Genomic DNA, 24,261 nt, shown 5'->3' on the forward strand with positions numbered 1-24,261 from the left:
CAAACAGGATTGGTGACAAAGCGCAGCCCTGGCGGAGGCCAACCCTCACCGGAAATGGGTCCGACTTACTGCCGAGGACCCGGACACAGCTCTCGCTTTGGGAGTACAGAGATTGGATGGCCCTGAGTAGAGACCCCCTCACCCATACTCCCGCAGCACCTCCCACAGTAACTCCCTGGGAACTCGGTCATACGCCTTCTCCAAGTCTACAAAACACATGTAGACCGGATAAGCGTACTCCCAGGCCCCCTCCAGGATCCTTGCGAGAGTAAAAAGCTGATCCGTCGTTCCACGACCAGGACGGAATCCGCATTGTTCCTCCTCAATCTGAGGTTCGACAATCGGCCTGACCCTCCTTTCGATACTTTATATATCTTAGCATATTCATACACACTGTTCATACTGCTCACAGGCTGCTGTGTAGATCTAGTCAGTGTATTCATACCCCTCACTGTTTATTCATCATTCAATTCATTCTATATTTTATTCTGTAGATTGTGCACATTACTTTTCACTTTACTGCTTTTTGCACTCCTGGTTAGAAGCTAAACTGCATTTCGTTGTCTCAGTACCTGTCTCAGTGCAATAACAATAAAGTTTAATCTAATCTTGAGCAGGAACAAATGTATTTACTTAGTAGGCCTACATATCTGACATTAACGATTAAACACATTTGTGCATTCTTTATAAATGCAAACCGAGTCAAGCCGACTCCGAAGGTGCCGGTATGCACCTTAAAGTTGTTTGCAATCCGCCAAAAAACCGAGAGAAGAAGTAGAAGAAGCCGACTCCGAGCTGTCCGACTTCAGGCGAGCTTTTTGAGACATCCCTCGGCTGCGATCGGCTATTCTCGTCCACTTTCGAGGCGAGCCGCAACGCGTCTCAGACAAGCCTTTTAACTTTCACTTTCGGATCACTTTTATCGGAGGGTAGGCTACTGTATGTACAAAGGTAGAGTGCGAATAGAATATATCAACATATTTTTATCCTTTACCAAATAATTGAAGTCATCGTGTGCTTTGGCTTCGATCAGATCAAAGATTACTTTCGTTTTCCTCTCACAATCTTCTCTTCGTCTTTCGAGTTGAGCTTGTCAGCACTAAAGGTATGTTTGTATTAAAAAAAATTACAAGATAAATACGTAATTAGTAGCCTACTGCAGGGCCGGACTGGGACAATAAGTCAGGCCGGGAATTATACACCCAGCCAGGCCACTACCAGTTTTTTGTGGCATTTTGCTGGATTTATTTGTCAATATTTACAGCGTTGATGCCCGTAGTGATAGCCCTCTAAATCTACTACCAAAAAATAAACATATGGAGATGGGTTACTATTTAAAAAAAATTGCAAATCTATTTAGGAACCTTTTCATGTGAACATATTTTAAGTGGGGGTGGACCTCAAATCCTATAGGGGGGTCCGGGGGCATTCTCCCCCGGTAAGATGTTTTTTTAAATGTTGGACTTAAATGCATCAATCTGGTGCATTTTGAGGGGGAAATAAAGAGACTACACCCATATGAAACAGAACTGTATACATTTAAATAATCATAAAATCATAAGAACATGGCCATAACCAATAACATACCATATCCAATATGAAAAAACATTGAAACTTGTTTATTTATTTGTTTTTGGTTCATTTATAGTTGTGAGTGTGTCTGTGCTCCTGAACCAGCCTCTCCTGTCTCCCCCCTGCTCCTCTTTGAGGCAGAAGCAAAGACTAGTTTTAGCTCTCAACAAGTTGTAATAGTTTATCTTACATTTTTTCACCTAGTTAACGTTTTTTAATTATTATTCATCTATATTTGACTAATCACTCCCCCCTCAAATGGAAATATGTGTTTACATGAATGGTGACCAAACCGTGAGACCCACTGAGAACTAAGTTAACTATCTAAACACTCAGCAGAGTCCTTTACCTCACCTGAGCTGTAGTTATCAGTCTCTCAGTCTGACAGGAGAGGACTCTCCTCCACCTTGTTGTTGAAGCAGCTCCTTATATCCGTTAGCACAGCTAGCTAGCACCAGATGCTAACAACAATAATAGCCTACACGTAACCGGTGCGCGCGCTTTCTCTCTCTCGCTCGCTCGTGCCACACATACACACACCCTCCCGAGCTTGAATGACAAACAGAGACCAATCGAGGGCATTAGTGTATGGTCTGTATGAAAGTGGCCATGTCGGCAGGCCACATCATGTACAGCCAGTCACCCTCTGTGAGGCAGTCAGACCCACATTTGCGCAGCGTTGCGTTCACAATACATACATAAAAAGAATTCCTCAGGCCAGCAGGCCACTTAGCAGGCCAGGCCATCGGGAAACCTCCCGGTGCTCCCGATGGCCAGTCCGGGCCTGGCCTACTGTATATACATTGAAATCCATGTGTTGAATCTGCCTGTCGGTTTTTTGTTTCCCTGCAGGTGAAGTTATGTCAGATTTATCAGGGGAACTAAGGAATGAAAGCCCAGATTCTGCTGATGTTCTGCAACGTAAGCAACTATTTTTCTATTATAAATAACAGGATTAGGTTTCAGTTGTAGTCACAGGCAGACCCGGCGTCATGGGCGGGCCCCATGGGGCCGGGCCCGCCCATCCAGGATTTGGGCCCGCCCATCCAGGATTTGGGCCCGCTGTTTTAATCAGGGCTGAATACAACATTTTAATTGTTTTATTATTATGTTCAGTGGCGGCGCCAAGGTATACTGGGGTAGGCTACAGCCATACCAAGAAATGGCTTAGCCCCACCATGAAAAACTGATTTTAAAGTAAGCTAAATAAAGTCCACCAACTCGCGCGGAGTAAATTGCACAGACAGCAGTAAATACCGAAGACTAGAAACGGTTTGAAAACTTTTGTCACGTAGTGATCGTCTTCTCAATAGAACATCTTTGATAATGTCTTCTGGCCAATCAGAATCACGATAACGGCGTGGTGTTGTTGCAGGAAGTCCCGACGGAGAATACTTTTGCTGTAGTACATCTCTATATACATCGATACAACATTACGTGTTGATAGAAATCAACACGTAATTAAATAAGACCCCACGGTTTGATGATTGATAGGTGTGTGGGTTGTCTTTCATTTTGACACACAGAACAATGGGGGCTATCCACCCTTATCCACAATGTAAAGTCATTCACACAGCCTCTTCTCTCTGTGAGGAGCAGCAGGTTCAGCTTTCAGAACAAAGTAACAGAAAACTAAAATGGCATTCATTTTTTAAATATGTCGTGTAGTAATAGATTTATTTATTTTTCTTCTCAAGAGAGTACCAGAATGTGTATTTTATGTTAGTATTCCCCCCCCCCCCCCCCCCAGACCCCCCTGCAGGGGTTGGGTTTTCAGCATGTCAACTCTTTCACCTGTGGGGAAATTGCAGGATTGGCTCCAGCTGGTCGTCCTTTTTATTTACTACAACACAAATGTGCCTTTTTATTTCATACAATTCAATTTGGATTGAGACAGGGAAATAATCTAAACCTCACGTGTGGCGTTTCACTGTCAAGGGGAGCGTGTATGTAATTACATTGCAAATACTGACTTGAGCCCCACCACTGTATGGGTTAGCCCTATTACCCAACAAAAACACTCTGGAGCCGCCACTGATTATGTTTATTGTTGTTATTTGTAGGGCTTTGTCCTAATATTTATTTTTGTTTTAAACTATGTTGAAAGATTAGTTTAATATAATTTTTTTTATTATGCTATGAAATTCAGAATTACATTTTGAATGAAATTCCGAATGAAAGGCTGCGCGCGAGACTGGTTTTTCGCTGGGTTGAGTCGTGTGGGTTTTTGAGTGAGATGCGGCACAGTAGCCTGTCAGTTTACGCTTGCTAGGTTAGTTTGGCTATTATCATTTATATTTATCTGCAACAATGGATATCAGGAAGTGGTTCACACTTATACACTTGAAAGGAATATGGCAACTCAGCGCCAGATGCAGGCACATTAGAAGACATCAGTTACCAACGAGCTAGCAAGCCAGCCAGGGACAAGGGAGGCTGGCAATCAATTATATTTTGAAGAGAAATTGACTCTCAAGCCGGCTCTCTCACAAACTCCTGCTCTGTGCGCAAGCAGACCGCTGCACATGCTCTCTGCCTCGCTCAATCTCTCTCTCTCTCCCTTTCTCTCAATCGCTCAACCTTACTCACCTCTCCACCCTGTGTGTGCTCAAGTTTGCCTGCATGCTTGCCCAAGTTGGCACAGCGTTACAAATGTGCCACAAAACCAACCAATGGATGTAGCCTATAATAAGACCGTCAACAGCCTTATGGCAACCTAAACCCCCCCCCCCCCCCCCCCCCCCTTGACAAATCTCGAGATTTCCCGGGAAATGTGAATTTCGGGGTGGGCCCGCCCTGGTAAATCAAATGCCCGCCCAGAGACGTATGTCTGCCGCCGGGTCTGGTCACAGGTAGTCTGTTGTTTCAGAGGCAGGTTAATGCATCGACTCTGACGTCTGGCCATTGGTCAAATTATGAGTGGAATCACAGCAGAAACCTTCTATTTCTGTTGAGAACTGTCTTTTGTTCTCCATGGAAAAACATGCCTCTTTTTTTTTAAAACCCTTCATAAAATACCGTAAAACCCATAAGGACCCACCGTGACACAGGTGTCACTTGACCTTTAAATGTTCTGGAAAGTTCCTTATACAGCTTTTTCCTTTATTTTATCTCTTGAAGTCCCTACGACACACCCATAGACTGTATGGACACACCCTGAACAGTCTGGTGAGTCATGGTCCAGGGCACGTGATTTTGTGTTCCCATAACAACATGTCCAATATGTCCATGTGCCAGGCTAACACGTGACAGAACTAGCTACATTTCAAAAGCTTTTTTTGTTGCTAAAGGTAAAATTCAAGCCATTTAAAGGTCCCATCATGTTATTACCCGTCCCCTTGTGTGTTTTGCAGCTTTTTATGCATGAAAACGGTCTGCAGAGTCAAAAATCCTCAAAGTACACAAACACAGAAAAGACATGTCAGAACAGAACGCCTCGTTGGAGATTTTTCTTTTTCCATTTTTTTCTTCCTGGGTCGTAGTGACGTAAGGGGCTAAGTGATGTAACGGCTACGCGGATTGGTCAGCCTGAACTCAGCCTGAGACAGCGAGACACAGCGAAACTCAGCGTGAACTCAGCCTGAGCACACACACAAACTCACAGCCAGGCTACGAGTGTGTGTGTGTGCCGAGGCTGAGTTTCGCGTTGTCTCGCTGTCTCGCAGACCCCACGCAGCAACCAGGAAATGACACCAGTAATCCAGCTCACACTGTCCACTCCAGCAGCGAGCCCCGCAACGTCCCGCCAATACGGCACCCAGACCCCACGCAGCATTCTCATCTGTTTGTCATTGCGCTGGTGTCATTTTCTGGTTGCTAACAAACGCCATTGTAACACATAATCACTGATGTTCCGCTGTAACGGTGGTGGACTCATCAGAACATAGTGGGCGAGCTGACCAATCAGAGCACACTGGGCTCGGGAGGGGGGGGGGCAGAAGCTCCAATAAGCCATTAAGGACAGAGAGTGAATACACATACTATACAGAGATGCTGTATGATAAACCAATGTCATTTTGGAACATTGAACAATGTAAATCTATTCTAGTATATCTCAACAATGGAATTATGATCAGTAGAAATGGCCATGTCATGGGACCTTTAAGAATTACAATGTTTACATAACATGTCCTTTATTACATTTAACCTGTTGTGGAACCATTTCTTGATCAAATAGATATGAAACAAATGAGACAAACATCGCTGATGTCACATCGGGACTTGAACCCTAAAGTTTCACAGTAAACCCGGAGTGACTTTATGTCACAATTAGAAATATTATTAGGATCTGCTCAGTTAATTTAGCTGATTCAATTATATGCTTCAATTCAAACTAATTTAAACCAAAAAATCATCCTCATTAATTAAGTTATAAATAAGAGTTATTTTACCATTAAAGCCATTTCAGATATTTGACACTAGGGGGAGTTACTTGTCAGACATGTGTTCGAGGTGGTCTATTTAGTCTAAATCACGTTCCCCTTAATTTCCCCAAAAGTAGAAATGGGTCCCGGTTATTATGGGTTAAATTAAAGTAATAGTGTTATGCTCTCAGCAATCTGACTGTATCCATCCAAGCTTTACTGGAAGTAGATCACAAACTTTTGAGTGTGAATGAATCTGACTGATTGATGTCTCTGTTTTTCTCATTAGAAGAGCGCTCCAAGGGTGTGACTGTACGGGAAGGTGAGTCATAGATGGATAATTAGAAAATCAGCAGTTCAAATATAACACAATGCACATGACTTCAGGCTAAGTTAACCCATTTTTTGGAACTGAATAACAAAACATATTATTTTATTCATGTGTTATGTTCTCTCAAGTTATGTAAGTATATGAATATGTTTCATAGTCACATCCATGTTCTTCCCTACAGGTGAATTGGTGTACCATATTGTTGTTAGCGGGACAACCTTTGGTGCACATGATCAGCTGATGGAGAAAGTGAAGAAGGAAGTTCAGGATCAGTTTGATCTTGTTCAAAGCAACAGCGATGACTACGATGTCACTATTGTCTTCTGCCCCATCGTTTCTCGCATGGGACCAGATGTTGAGTCAGCCCTGAGAGATGTCAAAGGTAAGGGAACATTTGTTTCAGCTGGTTCATACTGAATGGAAATGGCTATATCGGTTTTTTGTCCAAGCAAAGTTAGTTTACCAACATGTATACGTGTATATATTTGTATTTAGGATTAAACAAAAAAGTTACATGATTTAATAATAATGTATCTTCTCTTAGAATTGCTTTCCACATCAAACCTTACATAAATAGCTTTAACATAAACATTTCTCATTTGTCCTCCTCTCTTTTTGTGTCCTCAGGTGATAAACCTGTCATTCTGGTTTTGTTGTACCACGCATATGAGGCCAAGTTCATTCCAAATGTGCAACAAGGAGCTAACGTTCAGCTGCAAGTCAACGTTTTCTTCCACGAGACGAAACGTGGATTACTCAACTGTAAAGAAAATAGAGCTGCTGTTTGCGAGATAAAAAAGAAATTACTAGATTTCCCCATTTCAAAAAGAAGTGATACTAGTGGAAATGCCCAGGGTTGTAGGGACATCTGTTGTTCCATGTAAAACTAAATGTAAGGAATCACTAACAACTAAATTAAAGCAGGCAAAATTTGATTGATTAGACAGATTTGCCTTGTAATTTTACTCTTGTAGCGATTGCAGAAAACAGTATTTTATCCTCCTTTGTAAAAATGAGTTGAGCTATTATTTGTGGTGTAATGATGTCTGTATTTATGAGTGTAAACAGCTAAACAAAGAATCCTCTTCTCTTTACCTGCTCTTGAATCTATTAAGCTTCATAATGTCGTGTGTTTTGCCATTTTCTTTCTCGCATTTTTAAAAACTAAAGACTGTTTAGTCTATTTTGCATGGGAACCTGCCTGCAGACCTCCACTCTCAGGACAGTTCTGGTGCAGGCTGCACTCTCAGGACACCTCCACAGTCAGTACAGGAAGTGACGATTCTGTCGAACACGTTTTTTTTTTCGCCCACCGAAGGACTCGTTTGATGGAATTTTTCAAATCACAATGGAGACTAATCACGGAGGTGATGAGTCCGCCCACCGTGCACTTTGGGTCGGCCTTGGTCAAGCCCTTTTGACCCCCCCAGCCTGGTTCTCGTAAAAGTGTTTCGCTCAAATGACACCATGGAGGAATGTAACGGGAGTTGACAGGAGACTCTGCCCGCCTCACGAGTGCCTATTTTCGGACACTTTTTTTCACTCTCCCCTATTTTCCCCGGTTTTATTATTTTTCTACCACTCATCCATATATTAACGGATTTTGACCATTTTTGTTGCATTTTTCTCCTCTCCTCTCACTGATTGAATGGCAAACGCGACCCACTGTCGGAGGGCCTCCGCGCCGGCCCGGCCTAGTGCCGGTGCTCTGGCGGCCGGCTCCTCCGAACTGCGGGTTCCACTCTGATGGCCGGGATGGTGTGCTGCGTTGGGGTGGGGGACTTCCCCGGTTTTATTATTATTATTTTTTTTGGCTATTTCACCCGGTTTCTACCGGGGACATTGCCTGGTCTCGGGTGATAAATAATAAACTGCAATCACAGGTGTACAATCATATTGTCTGCGTTTTTTTTATGAAGTATATATATTTTTGTATTATTGTTTGTTCAGTGTTGATGAATATAAACCCTGCTAAATTAAAAATTAAAAAGACAAGTTGAATAAGGCATAGTTTCCTGACTGCATTTAATTATAAATGTATATGTTAATATTAGCATACAAATGTGTTAATTAAATATATATAATAATTTACTTCTTAACTTAAGAGCAGTGTACAAAACATGTCAACAATGTTTTTTTCAGAGGGCGGGACCTCAGATGTGTCAATCACGCTGCTCCAGCGACCAATCACAGTTTGAGCCTCCTCCATGTAAATTAACGTCGTTCATCTTTAACTTTCACTTTCGGCTCACCGCTGACATTGGCGCTGGTATTATATGTACGAAGTTAGATTGAAAATACTGTCTTGAATAGTTTATTGTTTTAGAATAATCGACGGATAACGTTATCAACATCTGTTAATATGTTACCAAATAATTGAAATCAAGCCCATATCGTTTGCTTCGATCACATCAGAGATTACTTTCGTTTTCCTCTCACAATCTTCTCTTCGTCTTTCGAGTTGAGCTTGTCAGCACTAAAGGTATGTTTGTATTACAATATTTTACAAGATAAATACGTAATTAGTAGAGTATATACATTGAAATCCATGTGTTGAATCTGCCTGTCGGTTTTTTGTTTCCCTGCAGGTGAAGTTATGTCAGATTTATCAGGGGGACTAAGGAATGAACGCCCAGATTCTGCTGATGTTCTGCAACGTAAGCAACTATTTTTTTCTATTGCAAATAACAGGATTAGGTTTCAGTTGTAGTCACAGGTAGTCTGTTGTTTCAGAGGCAGGTTAATGCATCGACTCTGACGTCTGGCCATTGGTCAAATTATGAGTGGAATCACAGCAGAAACCTTCTATTTCTGTTGAGAACTGTCTTTTGTTCTCCATGGAAAAACATGCCTCTTTTTTAAAAAACCCTTCATAAAATACCGTAAAACCCATAAGGACCCACCGTGACACAGGTGTCACTTGACCTTTAAATGTTCTGGAAAGTTCCTTATACAGCTTTTGCCTTTATTTTATCTCTTGAAGTCATAATGTTGAATCTGCCTGTCTGTTTTGTTTCCCTAGGTGAAGTCATGACAGATTTACTAGAGAAAATAAAGGGGGAACACAAGGATGTTGCTAAAGTTCTGCAAGGTAAGTGGCCATCTTGAAGAAGTGACTATTGAAAATAAACCATTAGCATAGTTATAGTAGGCCTACTATGTTTCAGTTTTAAAAGCACAAATAACACAAACCGTGTTAATTGTTTCAGACGCAGGTATACGCAATGACTCTGACACCCTGTCACTAACAGAACTGCTCGAGTTGTTTCCTGGACATAAGTACCTCAAACTGAGGAGGACCATCTTGGAAATGATACAGGTGAGCTGAACATTTAAATTGTTACATTTTTGCATTATGTTGGAGAAATGTGGAAATATAAGGGATCATACACACATCTTTTTGGATTGCCCATTAATAGAAGGATTTTGGAAGTCTGTTAAGGAGGAAATTAAAAACATATTGGAAGTGACTGTCCCACTAGGGCCTATGTTGTTCTTGCTCGGAGCTATACCTACAGAAACATGCAATCCGGACCAAATGTACATATTACGCATAGGCCTACTACTATTAATTGCCAAGAAGACGATAACTGTGAACTGGAAAAACGTAAAACCTCCGACAATTATTCAGTGGAGGCACAGACAGGTCTACACAATACAATACAGCTTTATTTATAAAGCACTTTAAAACCTCCAGACCAAAGTGCTGTACAGTCAAATAAACAAACAAAAACATATTTTAAAAAACTCACACAGCACAGCTCACACACCGTAAAACAAGTACAATTAAAAACAATAGACAATTTAAAAGCAATACACAATGGAAAAGATGACAGCAAGGATACAAATGAGAATGGTGTTAAAAGATAGCCTACCTGGATGTCTAGCTAGTTGAAAAGGGTTGTTTTAACTTAATTGAGTTTCAAAAGAACATTATGGAAAATGTCCCAGTGTAACTGATCCGGCTCTGCTAAAGACGTCACTCCTTGTGTAAAATGCATTTATTTATTTGTATTTACTTTACTATTAATACATTTTTTATAATTATCTTATTTATTTCCTTATTTAACAGTTTTACTTTATTTTTTACTTTATTTTATTTCATATTCTGTTTTACCATATCAGTCCTATGTCTTGATTTGTAAAAATGAAAATAAACATCCGATCGCCGGAATCAGTATCGGCCGATTCCGATCGAGTGGGCGTGGCCTATGGGGATCTTCCATTTAAAGTGATGTTTAATACTCAAGTTAATGGGGCTCATTCACTGGCGCTTCCACAAACAACAACCAACATAATTATTACATTCAAATGAAGTACATTATTCAAGTTTACATTAACTTTGGAGAATAACACGGGAGAAATTAGCGGAAGCACTCTCTTTTCCTCTCCCTCTCTCTCCCCTGACAGCCTGTCAGTATCTCATGCAGCTCACTGATCCAGTAATGAGTGACCCGACAGTGAAGAATAAACATATTTATAACTAGTTGAGCTTGTTCCAGAGGTAGATAAAATAGCTAAGTGTGTTAGGTCACCGCTCACCGGTCCGTCACTGCGGGCGGAGCTGCAGGATTTCTGCTTCACACACGTTGCATACCGCTATTTTACTATGGGCATAGATATGTCTCATAATTATTTGTGTGAACATAAAAATAATTTGTGTGTAATTATGTGATTTGTAAATGTAAAACAACATCCACAAATGCATTTAAAAGATTTGCAAACTCACAAATACATTTGCAAGTGTAAAACGGATCTGCAAATACGCTAAATATGTTCACAAATTAAAAAAAGATCTGTGAATATCTCTTTAACATTTACACCTTTCGATCAGGCATTTGTGAATCCATTTTGTATTTGTGGACCAAAAATGCGCTTGCGGATCTCAAATCTCTGTTCACGGATCTCAAATCTCTGTTCGCGGATCGTCTTTTTACACACACGGAATTTTGAGACATATTTTCCGCCGGTCTCGGCTAAAATCTACTCGTGTCACTCGGTTATTTTCGGAAACCACGTGATGGCCTGCTGATGACGACATTTCCGCATGATTTCAAAGTAAGAGCATGATGGTTTGTTTAATGCTCTGTTTTTGTATTATAATGAACAGCGGAACGTTAGATGCATTCTTCATCACCATAACCCTGACCTAAATACGGTGCTTTTCTACAGATTACTTTATTACTGCACTGGTAAGGTAAAATTAGGCCGATTAATAAGATGTGAAGTGCTTTGTAACTTCGACCCGCTTGACTGAATACACAACAAACAATGAAGAAAGAGTTTTATCTGGGCTGTTTCGCTGCCAGCTGCTCCCCCCGGGACCCGAAAGTGGCGTATAGCCTGCACTTCAACATCAACGAAAGTGCTCGATATATGCTATATTGAACCAATAACACAAACTAACTGTATCACTATAACATGATGATGATGATGGTGATGGTGATAAAGAATGCATCTAACGTTCCGCTGTTCATTATAATACAAAAACAGAGCATTAAACAAGCCATCATGCTCTTACTTTGAAATCATGCGGAAATGTCGTCATCAGCAGGCCATCACGTGGTTTCCGAAAATAACCGAGTGACACGAGTAGATTTTAGCCGAGACCGGCGGAAAATATGTCTCAAAATTCCGTGTGTGTAAAAAGACGATCCGCGAACAGAGATTTGAGATCCGTGAACAGAGATTTGAGATCCGCAAGCGCATTTTTGGTCCACAAATACAAAATGGATTCACAAATGCCTGATCGAAAGGTGTAAATGTTAAAGAGATATTCACAGATCTTTTTTTATTTGTGAACATATTTAGCGTATTTGCAGATCCGTTTTACACTTGCACATTTATTTGTGAGTTTGCAAATCTTTTAAATGCATTTGTGGATGTTGTTTTACATTTACAAATCACATATTTACACACAAATTATTTTTATGTTCACACAAATAATTATGAGACATATCTATGCCCATATTTTACTGTCATTTTCGAACACCTTAAAATACTGCCAGACCGGTGAAGCCATTTTGGCGAGCTTGTTTTGCCGCGCACAGAGAAAAGTGTCATGTATTTTACGTCATTATTTTACGTCATCATTTTACGTCAGGCGATCGCGATCGGCATGTTTAGAGAGCACCGATCGATCGGCAAAGAGTGAGTATCGACCGATATCGATCGGCGGCCGATCGATCGGAGCATCCCTAATAAAAACGAATCACTAAATAATTCTTCAATATAATATTTTTTGTTTCAGGAGCCTGGTCTGCTTCTAAGAAAAATGAAAAACTTCATCCCAAGTGAAGATTTCAAGGGTATGTACAGCCTTTAAGAATACTTACACTTTCACATTGGCACACACTTGCCATTTAGTTTTGTTTACAAAGATAGGAAATATAAGTAATTGTTAATATTGCCATCCAACAACCTGATTTTCTCTCTCAGCTGCTCTAACAGGCAACGGGGTCTTGGTTGAATACCTCTGTATCATGAAGGAAATGCAGACCCATGTGAAGCATATCCTGAGTTTCCATGAAGCTCACATTCGTTTTCTCGAAGAAAACCTCCTAAATCAGCCGGACCCGGAATCAGCCCCCAATCTAAAGGAGCCCCTCGGTAACATCCCCCCTCAAGAAACACATGGTGAATCTCACACTCTTCCACTTCAAATCTAATGATGTTTATTTGTGGCTCTTTGGCAATAGAGAGCAAACCACCTTTTAAAATAAATGAACATCCTTACAAACCAAAACATATGCATTAAATAGTACTAGAGGTTATATATTGACTGACAAACCCATCTGTCATTTAATATTAAAAATTACATTTCACTTACTACATTTTGTCTGGAGCTTTTGACCGGATACCACCACCTTAGTTTGTTCATTTACTACAGCAGTCCCATTCACGTGTTTTATTTGGTTGAGTATGGCTAATATCTAACTGAATCTGGTATCACATTCATGCAGAGGTGGAAAAAGTACTCAGGTCTGTTACTTAAGCAAAAGTACAAATACTACTTACTAAAAATACCGATACCTGATTTAAAAAGGTTACTTCAGAAGAAGTGCAGATGTATTAGCAGCTAAATGTACTTAAAGTATCAAAAGTAAAGTAATGGTTAGGTAAGCAGGACATTACTATCTCATATCATATAAACTGCCATTTTTTTTTTATGTAAAAAGGTGGTGTAACTATGAGCGTGAAATAAATCTAGTGAAGTGAGAAGTACGATACTTGCCTCTGAATTGTAGTGAAGGAGAAGTATACTGTAAAGGAGCATAAAACCGAATTACTCACGTATGTCAAAATGTACTTAAGTGAATGTACTTAGTTACATTGCACCACTGCATACACGCTATTTGTTATATTCACTGTAGGATTCTATTTTAACTCAAATGAAAGCTTTTTTTAGCATAGGTTTAACAAATATTTTAAGCTTCAAAATAATACCATATTATGATAATAAAATGGAAAATAAGTGTTTGGGACCTTTTGTGCAACAGCTCCATTAAATCAATTCTAAGCTTTTGTTGTGCTAAATCTACACAACTGTTCAAACTTTTGTTGTTTCCAAATAGTTTGCGGGAAAAAAAGACATCAGTGTGGTATATACATTTAAATCCATGTGTTAAATCTGCCTGTCTTTTCCACAGGACACTCGTCAGATTTACTGAAGGAAATAGGGAATCGAGACAGTGATGCTGCTGATGTTCTGCGAGGTAAGAGACCATTTTTATGTTGGGCGAGGGTGACTATTGCAAATAAACAATAAACATAACAACAGGATTAGGTTTCAGTTTTAATCGCAGGTAAATCCAACTTGTTTCAGAGGCAGATTTATGCATCGACTCAGACATCCGGTCACTGACTCGAGAAGACCTGCTCGAGCTGTTTCCTGGACCAAAGAAGTTCAAACTGAGAAGGGAGATCTTTGAAATGATACACAAACAGGTGAGCTTTCAAACTAAAATGTGAGATTTAAAAGAGGCTACATAGAAACTAGGCCTTAATTAAGTCATTCAATATTTCTGTAATGTACTTTTTTTTTTTCAGAAGCCCGTTAAACAGCTCCCCCCCCACAAAGGTGAATAACGGCAATCCTTCCAGGGGTATGTACAGCCTTTTAATATCCCTTTCACTTTCACATTTGGCACATACTTGCTATTTTGGTAGGCGAAAAGCCCTGGAAATGCTTGTCACTGAACTTTGAGTTCAGAGTATGTCATCCCAGACTTTGGCCAACTGGGTAAAGGGTAAACATCTGTCCACCTTAGCAAACATATGTGCTCAGTTAATCAAATCTAGATGGTTTATTTTGTTGTCAGTAATTGAATTATGCTATTTCCTTGACATTTTCCTTTTCGCTTCCAGTCATACCGGTTCTCCATGGTTGGTCTAAGTAGAACACTTTGAGCTTATAACCCAAAATGAATGTCCTTTTTGGAGTTGATGTTGAAATCAAACGCTAGAAGATATGTAGTCAGTAAGTATATTTATGCTTTCCAAAAACAGGTTCCTTCGTTGATAGGATGGACATTTCTGATCAACAACCACCACTGAAAAGTAAATCTATTTATTTTTCTTCTTCAAGAATGTTCACATGTCAATGTTTGTTCATGTTTACAACAGCAGAGTTTTTTCAAATTCTACATGACTGGTAGAACGTTTGGAATCATTTGTTTTATTGAAAAATCCCAAAAATTATAATTCAGTCACAAATGTATTATTTATATTGAAATAGCAAAAGAAAAACAATTAAAAGAGTACATCTTCTACAAAGCTGATGGTCTCAGAGTTTGCCTGACAAGGGAGATAACTGTTTGTAACCACATTTCCCTCCAAAGACCCTTCGATTTTAAATTGTTTATCAGTTCAGAAGAGCGTATGTGACAGTCAAGTCATTTTTAGCCACAACCGGAGGTTTTGGGAAATTGTTCCTCTTTGGGTCTACTGTGGTCAAATGAAATAGGGATAAACTGTGATTTGTTTGTCCATAGCATTTTCAGTTCATCTTCACTGATGATCATCATCATCAGTGAAGGAGGGATGCTTAGTCTTACAGGGAGTGTAAACCTGTAAGACTAAGCATCTATTTCTGTTGGGAGAAACAGTGTTAGTTATTCATGGAACCATGACTTTTTTGGAAACACTTAATAATAAAAAAAGATCTGTGTGTAAAGCATACTCTCTCCAACCTTAAAGTAATATAAAATAGTCCTCTCAGCCATTTGTCTTATCAAGCTTTAATGGAAGGAGATCACAAACTTTCGAATGGTAGTGTGAATGAACCTGACTAATTCATGTTGCTGTTTTTCTCATCAGAAGAGCGCCCCAAGGTTGCGAATAGATGGAAAGGTGAGTCATATTTGGATAGTTAGAAACTCAGATGTTCACATTTTCTTTGGAAACTGCATAGCAAAACACATCATTTTATTTTTGTGTAGGTTCTCTCAAGTTATGTTTAAGCAATAGCTCACGACAGGCCGTGGTATATGGTCATTATATCACAGTTAAGGGGCGTGGTTCAGCCCGACGCGAAGCCGAACCACGCCCGTTAACTGTGATATAACGACCATATATCACGGCCTGAAGTGAGCTATTGCTTTTATAAAACGGTTACCAAGTGTGGCCATATGAAAGAAAAATACACACTCTAATTTAAAGTTTTTATTAGTAAATAATGATGTTCAAAATAAAATAGTCCCTTCGTTGCCTTCTGCACAAAACATAGTGCGAGGTGGTTGCTATGCAACAACACTAACAGCTACCGAACATATTAGACAGAGAGCGTTGATCGATTATTTGGCTATTTATTTACATTCATTTACAGTATATGTTGCCGTTTATTGTGCACCCACTGAAAAACTGTCCAGCATCAGTAGAATGGCTTACGTGGTTACTTGTATAGGTTGAGGTTGTTCTAGGCTGTTGCTTGGCGTGGCGAGAATATTGATCCACTTTGTCCGGTCCCCGAGATTCGGCTTCCAGTAGCTCTGGAGAGAGCTTTCGCACCTGTGGCCACTAACGGTCATAATTTCTCTGCTTTCAAGACTCGCATCAGAAAGCTTTTGAATGGTGGTACTTTTCCAGTTGGTCTACCTGCTCCTCACTTAGCTCTGCATGTCGTAAATTAACAGTTGTAACGGTTGTAGCTTTTTCTCAGACGCGGAGGGATACTGACTTGTGAAAAGTAACTACAATTCTACCCGTGGTATACGCTCATTATATCACGGCTAAGAACCAATCAGATTGCTTGATTTGACTTGTCCGTTTTATAATTGTGTATTAATTTCTTTGATATTTACATCCATTTTCCTCCCTACAGTTACACTGAAGTACCATATGGTTGTTACCGGGACAACCTTTGATGCCCATTTACATCTGATGGAGAAAGTGAAGAATGAAGTTAAGGATAGGTTGGATCTTGTTCAAAGCAACAGCGACAACTACGACGTCACTATTGTCTTCTGTCCCATCGTTTCTCGCATCGGACCAGATGTTGAGTCAGCCCTGAGAGATGTTAAAGGTAAGGGAACATTTGTTTCAACCTCTTCATACTTAATGGAAATGGCTTATCCATTTGTATTCACATATATGTTCTTTCTTACCTGTGTAAGCATAGTCAGGACATCAAAATGTTGATGTATTTATTAAGGAATATACAATATATTGATATTTATAATTAAACATATAAGCTACATGTTTTGATTATAATTTCTTAGGATTGCTTTCCCCACCAAACCTTACATTTAGAGCTTTAATCTACCATTTTCCTCCCTAATTATCTAATTTGTCCTCCTCTCTTTTTGTGTCCTCAGGCGATAAACCTGTCATTCTGGTTTTGATGCACCACGCATATGAGGCCAAGTTCATTCCAAATGTGCAACAAGGAGCTAACGTTCAGCTGCAAGTTAACGTTTTCTTCCACGAGACGAAACGTGGACTGCTCGACTGTAGAGAAAATGGAGATGTTGTTTGCGAGATAACAAAATATTTAAAAGAGATCCCCATTCCAAATGCCCAGGTGGCTGCTGGACATTCTGGAAAATCTGACAAAAGCAAGACGGGCGGGGGCTTCTTCTCCCAATTGTCATTTAATTTGTGATCATGACCTGACCTTATTTAGCAGCTACCACACTTGCTAATGTATCCAACTGCTGGTGAAGACCTCAGCTGATTGCCTATAGATGGGCCTTTTTCCTGTAAACTAAATGAATAACACGTGTATTATAGATTATCTTAACAATTTAACTTTAGATTTGGCAGTGTTGGTGCGAGCAACGATGATATGTTTTCCTCTCAAGTAAAACAACAAAGTGTAATGTATCACTAACAACACAAGTCAAGCAGTCAAAATGTGATTCATCAGACAGTTTTGATTTTACTCTTCTACCATAATCTGAAAACTTAATTGTATTCTCCTTTTTGAGAAGAGAGGTTGGCTAGTAATTTGTAGTCCAATTATTTATATCTCTGTGTAGGATTTCTCCAGTTGCTACCGTGGTTTCTCTACTGTATTATGACATGAATGTAAAGGAAGTGATTAAAGACTGCAACAAAGCTTAGTCATTTGCCAAAAGATTACCTTTCGAATACATACAGACATACGCCAGAAATGTAATTATTGCTGCAAATATTAGAATGAAATGAGCTGCACAGTATATTTGGTTTTAATGCATGAATGTTAATTTTTGCTGCAATTAATTCTAAAGATTTGTTTCCCAGAGTTTATGTTATGTGTGATGACGATATACTTAATACTTTCTATAAACTGCCGTTACAGCAGGTGCAATCACTTTTTAGTCCTTTTTAGATATAGTTTATATGACATACCATCATGAAGCTGGAACCTGTATCTTTTTGACATCAATAGTTCAAGAATAGTGTTGAGCCAAATGAATAATACACTCTGATAATTTAAAAAAAACTTAATTTAATTAATTTACATTCTTTGGCCTGTATCTTAAATGTAACCTCATTGTTATGGCAGGGAAATTGAATCGCAATCAGTTTTAAAGATACGTTTTATTTAAACTATCGAAGCTTATTTAAGCTTTGATATATTTTATATGGATATTCACGTGGTTGGTGGACACTAAGTAAAATGCAGCCATCAAAACTGAGCATCCAATAATGTAAGTCACATGCAGAGGAGCAGTCATGAAATAAAAATGTCAAATACATTCTTGGATTCTAAGGCTTTTGTTCATGAAATGAGATTTGTTTTATTTCTGTTGATGTAGCCTAATACATGCTCACAACTGATAATCCGATACTATCATCTTAGAGTTAAACACATACTGATATGTTGTGAATATAAGGAAGACTCCATTGAAATGCCAGCTTCTTTAACTTCCAGTTGTTAGGCCATCAACTAATAAAAAAACGTTTTTGTCATTCAAGTATATCTATATACAAGTCAACCAGGAGAATACATTAGGGGTTTATTGAGCTAAATCAACACAAAGTGATAACACCTTTATTGTCTTTAAAAAAAAAGCTTATTAAATTGTGGTTTTAATATTTACATTTCAAAGAATCTGATCTATTTAAAGTTTTAAATACAGAGATCATCAAGTGCTTTTTTTTCTTCCACTTTTACAATTTCACTTGTCTCAAACTAAAACCTTTCCATTACCATACCATTGTTTTAGCCTCAAACAAACATGTAGAGATGGTGAACTATGCCTGTGCAGTCTTCTTCTGAAGAGGATCATGTAAAGCTAAACTTACCTTAACATGTTGTTTGTGTCTCTACCTCTGAGTTTAGCTGAACCAACCAGGTGAATAGATTAGGCTACTGTAAAACGTTGAGTTGAACGACATATCGACAGCAATGTGAACACAAATCACCATATCTCAAAACTATTATGTTATTATTAGCGGTGGCGGTTCTAGACCAATTTTACAGGGGAAGGAGTGGTAGTTATTCTTATGAGACGATAAACGCGGGTTAAAAAAGACAAAGACAGTTTAAAGTAATTGTGTAAAATAAATATTAAATTGGAATTTGTTCTGTACAGGTATTTATTACAGTAACTTTAAGTTACAGTTCTTTGTTTCAGTAGTACTTTTTTATATTTACAGTACTTGTTTAAGTTACAATTAAATTAAATTATTATTATTTGCTGCAACACTGAATATAAGGCACTGAACAGTTGAATCTCTACTGTACATCCGCCGGGTCTCTGCATCCCAGGCTGAGGGTTTCTCTTCTTTCAGATTACAGCAACAATATCCTGCAGTTTTGTAATTTTTAGTCTCTCAACGTCTAGGCTTGAATGTTACTTGAATTAAAAAGGGAAGAGCCGCTGGTCAGAGATGACAAGTGTTGTTTTTTTCCCTGCATGCACTGGCCCCTGTTGCCCCCCCAGCAAAACAGCATTTGTAATGCTATTTGTAAGCCCATAGCCTAAAGTATAAGAGGACACTTTTTTGATACTACATTTCTTGGTTTCTTATTTTTTAAGGTCACACACTATACTAAATTAAAACACATCTTACCGATATTTCTTTTATCTTGTATTTATTTGCTTTACATTTAAAATTGAAGTATCCAAAAGTAACATGAAGTATCTAATCAGGTTACATTACTTTTATATTGTGATACTCAGATTTCTTTACATATTACTATGACTTTTATGTTACAGTTAACTAGTAATTGTAACGCACAACATTTTTAAAGGTATCCTCACAATAGCCACCACATAGCAAACAAAATCATGTCCTCTCTATAGATATAGATGCCAGAACATTATAATACAGGGCCGCATACAGAAAAACGTAGGAAGGGCTGGGCCCCTCAGGTGAGGTATATTACCTAATAAGTTGAGTTATAAATGTAGGTAAATTATGCTTCATACAGTACATGAATATGCTTTAAGAAAACAAACAGCCTTCACAGATTTCCATAGGGTTTCATTTATTTTGTTACAAAAAGTGTTGGCAACTAATTTCTTAAAACAGAAGCAGATTGCTTATAATAAGGGGAAATAGGATAGCCATAGCACCCCCACCCCCAATAAATGTATGTATTTTTTCTTTTTTACGTGTGAAATTCAGAATTTGAAAAATGACTGATTCGAAAATAATATGATACAGTACAGTACAAGTAGCCTACTTCTGGGTCTCTGTGTTTCATTCAAGCTCTGCTCTGTGTGTGTGTGTGTGGCACGAGCCATTTTGTGTGCGTGCGCGAGCGAGAGCGCGCACCGGTACCGGAGATCGTTGTGGTTAATAGGCTATCTGTTGCTAGATAGCTATGCTAACGGATATAAGGAGCTTTTTCAACAACAAGGTGGAGGGAGAACTCTCTCCTGTCAGACCGAGAGTCTCAGATAACTTCAGCTCAGGTGAAGTAAAGGACTCTCTCAGTGTTTAGATAGTTAACTTTAGTCCAATTATCTCAGTGGGTCTCAAACGGTTTGGTCACGATTAATGTAAATAAGTATTTCCGAGGCACACGTTTATATGATCATTATAGGTATAAATAAATAAGAGCATAAATGAAAAACAGGTATGAAATACTATAGGCTATGACAGTAAAACAAGAATACAGTTTAAAAGGGGAGTGATTTGTAAAATATTCATAAAGAAAAAGTAAATCTGTTTGCAGTTCTGTTTTATATGCGTGTTGAGAGATGTATCCATAGATCTCTTAATTTTTCTCTCAAAGTGCACCAGATTGATAACTCTAATATTTAAAAAAAAATCTTCCCACGCACTTGTAAAAATAGCACTTTACCCCTGCTTACACCTATATGCCGTGAGCTGATTATCGAGCCTTCATTGTAACAGTCGCAGGTGTGTATGTGCGTGTGGGGAGTGTTGCAGTAGAAAATTCCACTGTAGCGCCCGGCACATTAATGGGAAACCCAATGTTTGAGCACCCTCTATGAAACGTCAAGCTACCCCACAGCACCCCCAAAAGAAAAATATCTGGCGCTGCCACTGTTCTAGCTTACTATGTAAATAGGTTATTGGGCTTTTTTATCAACTAAGATTGACTGAATTTATTTGAAAACCTACCGCAGTTAGCCCATTGGCCCCATAGTTTGTTTGGACACCCCTGACATAGAGAGTAATGCGTAATAAATGTCAACAATGGGTTTCAGAGGGCGGGACTTCAGATGTGTCAATCACGCTGCTCCAGCGACCAATCACAGTTTGAGCCTCCTTCTAAACATCGTTTATCTTTAACTTTCACTTTCGGCTCAGCGCTGACGGAGGTTATTGTATACGAACTACGAAGGTAGATTGGAAATACTTTCTAGAATATTCTATTGTTTTAGTTGAGTGATTGACGGCTAACGTTATTAAAATCTGTTTATAATTGTCCAAATAATTGAAATCAAGCTTCGATCAGATCAGAGATTACTTTCGTTTTCCTCTCACAATCTTCGTCTTTCGAGTTGAGCTTGTCAACACTTCAGGTAAGTTTGTATCCAAATATTTCACAAGAAAACTAAGATATGACTTTAGTATTTACATTGGAATCCATGTGTTGAATCTGCCTGTCTGTTTTGTTTCCCGTGAAGTCATGACGGAGGAACACCAGGATGTTGTTCTGCAAGGCAAGGCAAGGCAAGGCCATTTTATTTATACAATTTAGGTAAGTGGCCATCTTTATAGAGGGTGACTATTGAAAATAAACCATTAGCATAGTTATAGTACTATGTTTCAGTTTAAAAGCATAGATAAAACAAACCGTGTTGTTTCAGAGGCAGATTTACGCAGCGAATCTGACATCCGGTCACTGACTGGAGCAGAAAGTTGTCATCAGCTGTTACCTGAACAAAAGGACCTCAGCTTTGAAATGACACAAAAAAAGGTGAGCTGAACACAATTGTTACATTTTATTAAAGATGACAAAGATTAAAACGAATCACTAAATCATTCTTTATTTTGAATAATATATTTTCTTATGTTTTAGAAGTCTCTTGTTCAGCTTTTAAAACAAATGAAAGACATCTCAGCTGATTTCAAGGGTATGTACAGCCTTTAACAATACTTTCACTTTCACATTGGCACACACTTGCCATTTTGTTTTGTGTACAATGATAGGAAATACAAGTAACTAATATTGCAATCCAAATCCTTACAAGCACAACCCGATTCCTTCTCTCCAGATGCTCTAACAGACAACGGAGTCTTGGTTGATAACCTCTCTATCCTGAAGGACATGAAGACCCACATGAAGGATATGCAGAGTTTCCTTGATGATCACATTTGTTCTCTTGAGGCAAACATCCAGAATCAGCCAAACCGGGAATCAGTCACGAATGTGACGAAGCCCCGCGATGATAACTGTCCTGAAGGAGCACACGGTGAATCTCACACTCTTCCACTTGATATCTTCGTACATGTTTCTATGAATCTTTATCAATAAAGACCAAACCACCTTCCAATAGGAGAGTTACACCCTTTCAAAACCACTGTCATTGTCACGAGAAGAACTGCTTGAGCTGTTTCCTAGACTAGAGAAATTCAAACTGAGAAGGAGGATCTTTGAAATGATAAAGAAACCTACTTAATACCTAATTAGAAGCTGCAATGTGACATTTAAAAATAGTCTTCAAGGACAGAAACTATCAAAATTTAGTAATGTTCTCCTTCGAAATGATTCTGTAATATCTTTGGTTTTGATGCATGTTGAACAGCTCCTAAGGGAAGTAAAATGCTTCATAGATGAACTTGACATACAGTAGGTAGGTACAACCTTGTAACATAACAAAAAAATGTCAACACACCTCTCTCTCCAGCTGCTCGAAACAACAATGAGGTATTGGTTAAGAACCTCTGTATCCTGAAAGGCATGAGGACCAACATAATGAAGTTCCTTGATGATAAGATACATTTTCTGGAAGGAGTTTCGCAGCTTCAAATGTTTCCATTCCATTTACTAATGATATGTTGTAGTAATTAAAAGTAGAAGCATTTGAGAAACCCTTTTGACTCAAAATACTTTTCAGTTGATTTTCAAAGTAAATCTAAATCTCTTCCTCTTACTTTCTTGATGTATAAGATTGTCTTATGTTAATGTTTATAGCAGCATCCTCATTGATGTGTAGTAATCTGACAAACAGCATAACATTTATTTCTTTCAATTTCATTGTACTCTTAGTGCATAAGAAACTTCAACGCTATTACTGGGAAATTGAAACGCAAAAACAATTTGACAGGTCAATTGCATTTAATCTGATAGATCAAAGCCAATTTCAATTCTGATATTATTTTCTATTTGTGAAACTTAATCAATTTTTAACCACAACTGTGCAACTGGGATGTAAATGTTTTGGGAAACTCATTTTTCTTTGGGTCTACTGTGGTAGAATGAAATAGGAATATACTGTGATGTGGTTGTTCATAGCCTCCCAGCTGATGTGCATGTGAATTGAAAACTCAGCAGTTCAAATTTGACACAACACATGACTTTAGACTACATTTTTCAGATTTTTGGTAATAGCATATCTCTCAAGATATGTTGGTATAATAATCAATTTGATATTATTATTTTATTCATGTGTTATGTTCTCTTAAGAAATGTAAGTACATGAATCTGTTTCATAGTCACATCCATTTTCCTCCCTACAGGTGAATTGAAGTACCAGATGGTTGTTGGCGGGACAACCTTTGGTGCACATGATCAGCTGATGGAGAAAGTGAAGAAGGAAGTTCAGGATCAGTTTGATCTTGTTCAAAGCAACAGCGATGACTACGGCGTCACTATTGTCTTCTGCCCCATCGTTTCTCGCATGGGACCAGATGTTGAGTCAGCCCTGAGAGATGTTAAAGGTAAGGGAACTTTTGTTTCAGCCTGTTCATATTGAATGGAAATGGCTTATACATTTGTATCAACATATAGGTTAACTCTTACTTGTATAAGCAAAGTTAGGTTACCAAAATAATTATGTATTTATTAAGGAATATACTATATTGGTATTTATAATTAAACAAAAAAGCTACATGTTTTGATAATCATGTATCGTCTCTTAGAAT

General features: G+C 38.7%; 2 protein-coding genes across 14 annotated transcripts in view; both read left to right on the top strand.

Annotated features, from left to right (window-relative positions):
- Positions 1-2,424: 2,424 nt before the first annotated feature.
- On the top strand, positions 2,425-18,446 carry LOC117538556. 11 transcript variants are annotated; one of them, XM_034204376.1, is made up of 14 exons: positions 8,493-8,749; positions 8,856-8,924; positions 9,290-9,358; positions 9,477-9,586; positions 12,518-12,575; positions 12,706-12,903; positions 13,917-13,982; positions 14,093-14,214; positions 14,317-14,372; positions 14,635-14,652; positions 14,776-14,826; positions 15,586-15,618; positions 16,589-16,789; positions 17,082-18,446. In XM_034204376.1, the coding sequence occupies exons 2-9, from the start codon at positions 8,864-8,866 to the stop codon at positions 14,353-14,355; spliced, it is 723 nt and encodes a 240-aa protein (XP_034060267.1). In that variant the 5' UTR covers positions 8,493-8,749; positions 8,856-8,863; the 3' UTR covers positions 14,356-14,372; positions 14,635-14,652; positions 14,776-14,826; positions 15,586-15,618; positions 16,589-16,789; positions 17,082-18,446. The 11 variants fall into 11 exon arrangements, with proteins under 11 accessions (XP_034060271.1, XP_034060267.1, XP_034060269.1 ...); XM_034204378.1 differs by having other exon boundaries at positions 15,589-15,618; XM_034204373.1 differs by having other exon boundaries at positions 14,317-14,652.
- A 2,992-nt stretch (positions 18,447-21,438) lies between these two features.
- The window catches only part of LOC117538531 (A-kinase anchor protein 7-like), a 49,866-nt gene continuing 47,043 nt past the window's right edge, over positions 21,439-24,261 (top strand). For 2 of the 3 annotated variants that reach the window (XM_034204309.1, XM_034204310.1), the window contains exons 1-6: positions 21,439-21,695; positions 21,801-21,874; positions 21,984-22,093; positions 22,196-22,250; positions 22,392-22,589; positions 23,857-24,057. The gene's annotated coding sequence lies outside the window, so the exon portion shown is untranslated. The remainder of the gene's footprint in view (positions 21,696-21,800; positions 21,875-21,983; positions 22,094-22,195; positions 22,251-22,391; positions 22,590-23,856; positions 24,058-24,261) is intronic. The other variant, XM_034204308.1, reaches the window with a different exon arrangement.

Source organism: Gymnodraco acuticeps, unplaced genomic scaffold (assembly GCF_902827175.1).
Source record: "Gymnodraco acuticeps unplaced genomic scaffold, fGymAcu1.1, whole genome shotgun sequence".
NCBI classification, from domain to species: Eukaryota; Metazoa; Chordata; class Actinopteri; order Perciformes; family Bathydraconidae; genus Gymnodraco; species Gymnodraco acuticeps.

Bases quoted from the DNA above. Each gene is read 5' to 3' on its own strand.
- LOC117538556 (XM_034204369.1), top strand. From the start codon at position 8,864: ATGTCAGATTTATCAGGGGGACTAAGGAATGAACGCCCAGATTCTGCT. The intron at 12,576-12,705 runs GTATGTACAGCC...TTTCTCTCTCAG, and splicing joins CCCAAGTGAAGATTTCAAGG to CTGCTCTAACAGGCAACGGG. The intron at 13,983-14,092 runs GTAAGAGACCAT...AACTTGTTTCAG, and splicing joins TGCTGCTGATGTTCTGCGAG to AGGCAGATTTATGCATCGAC.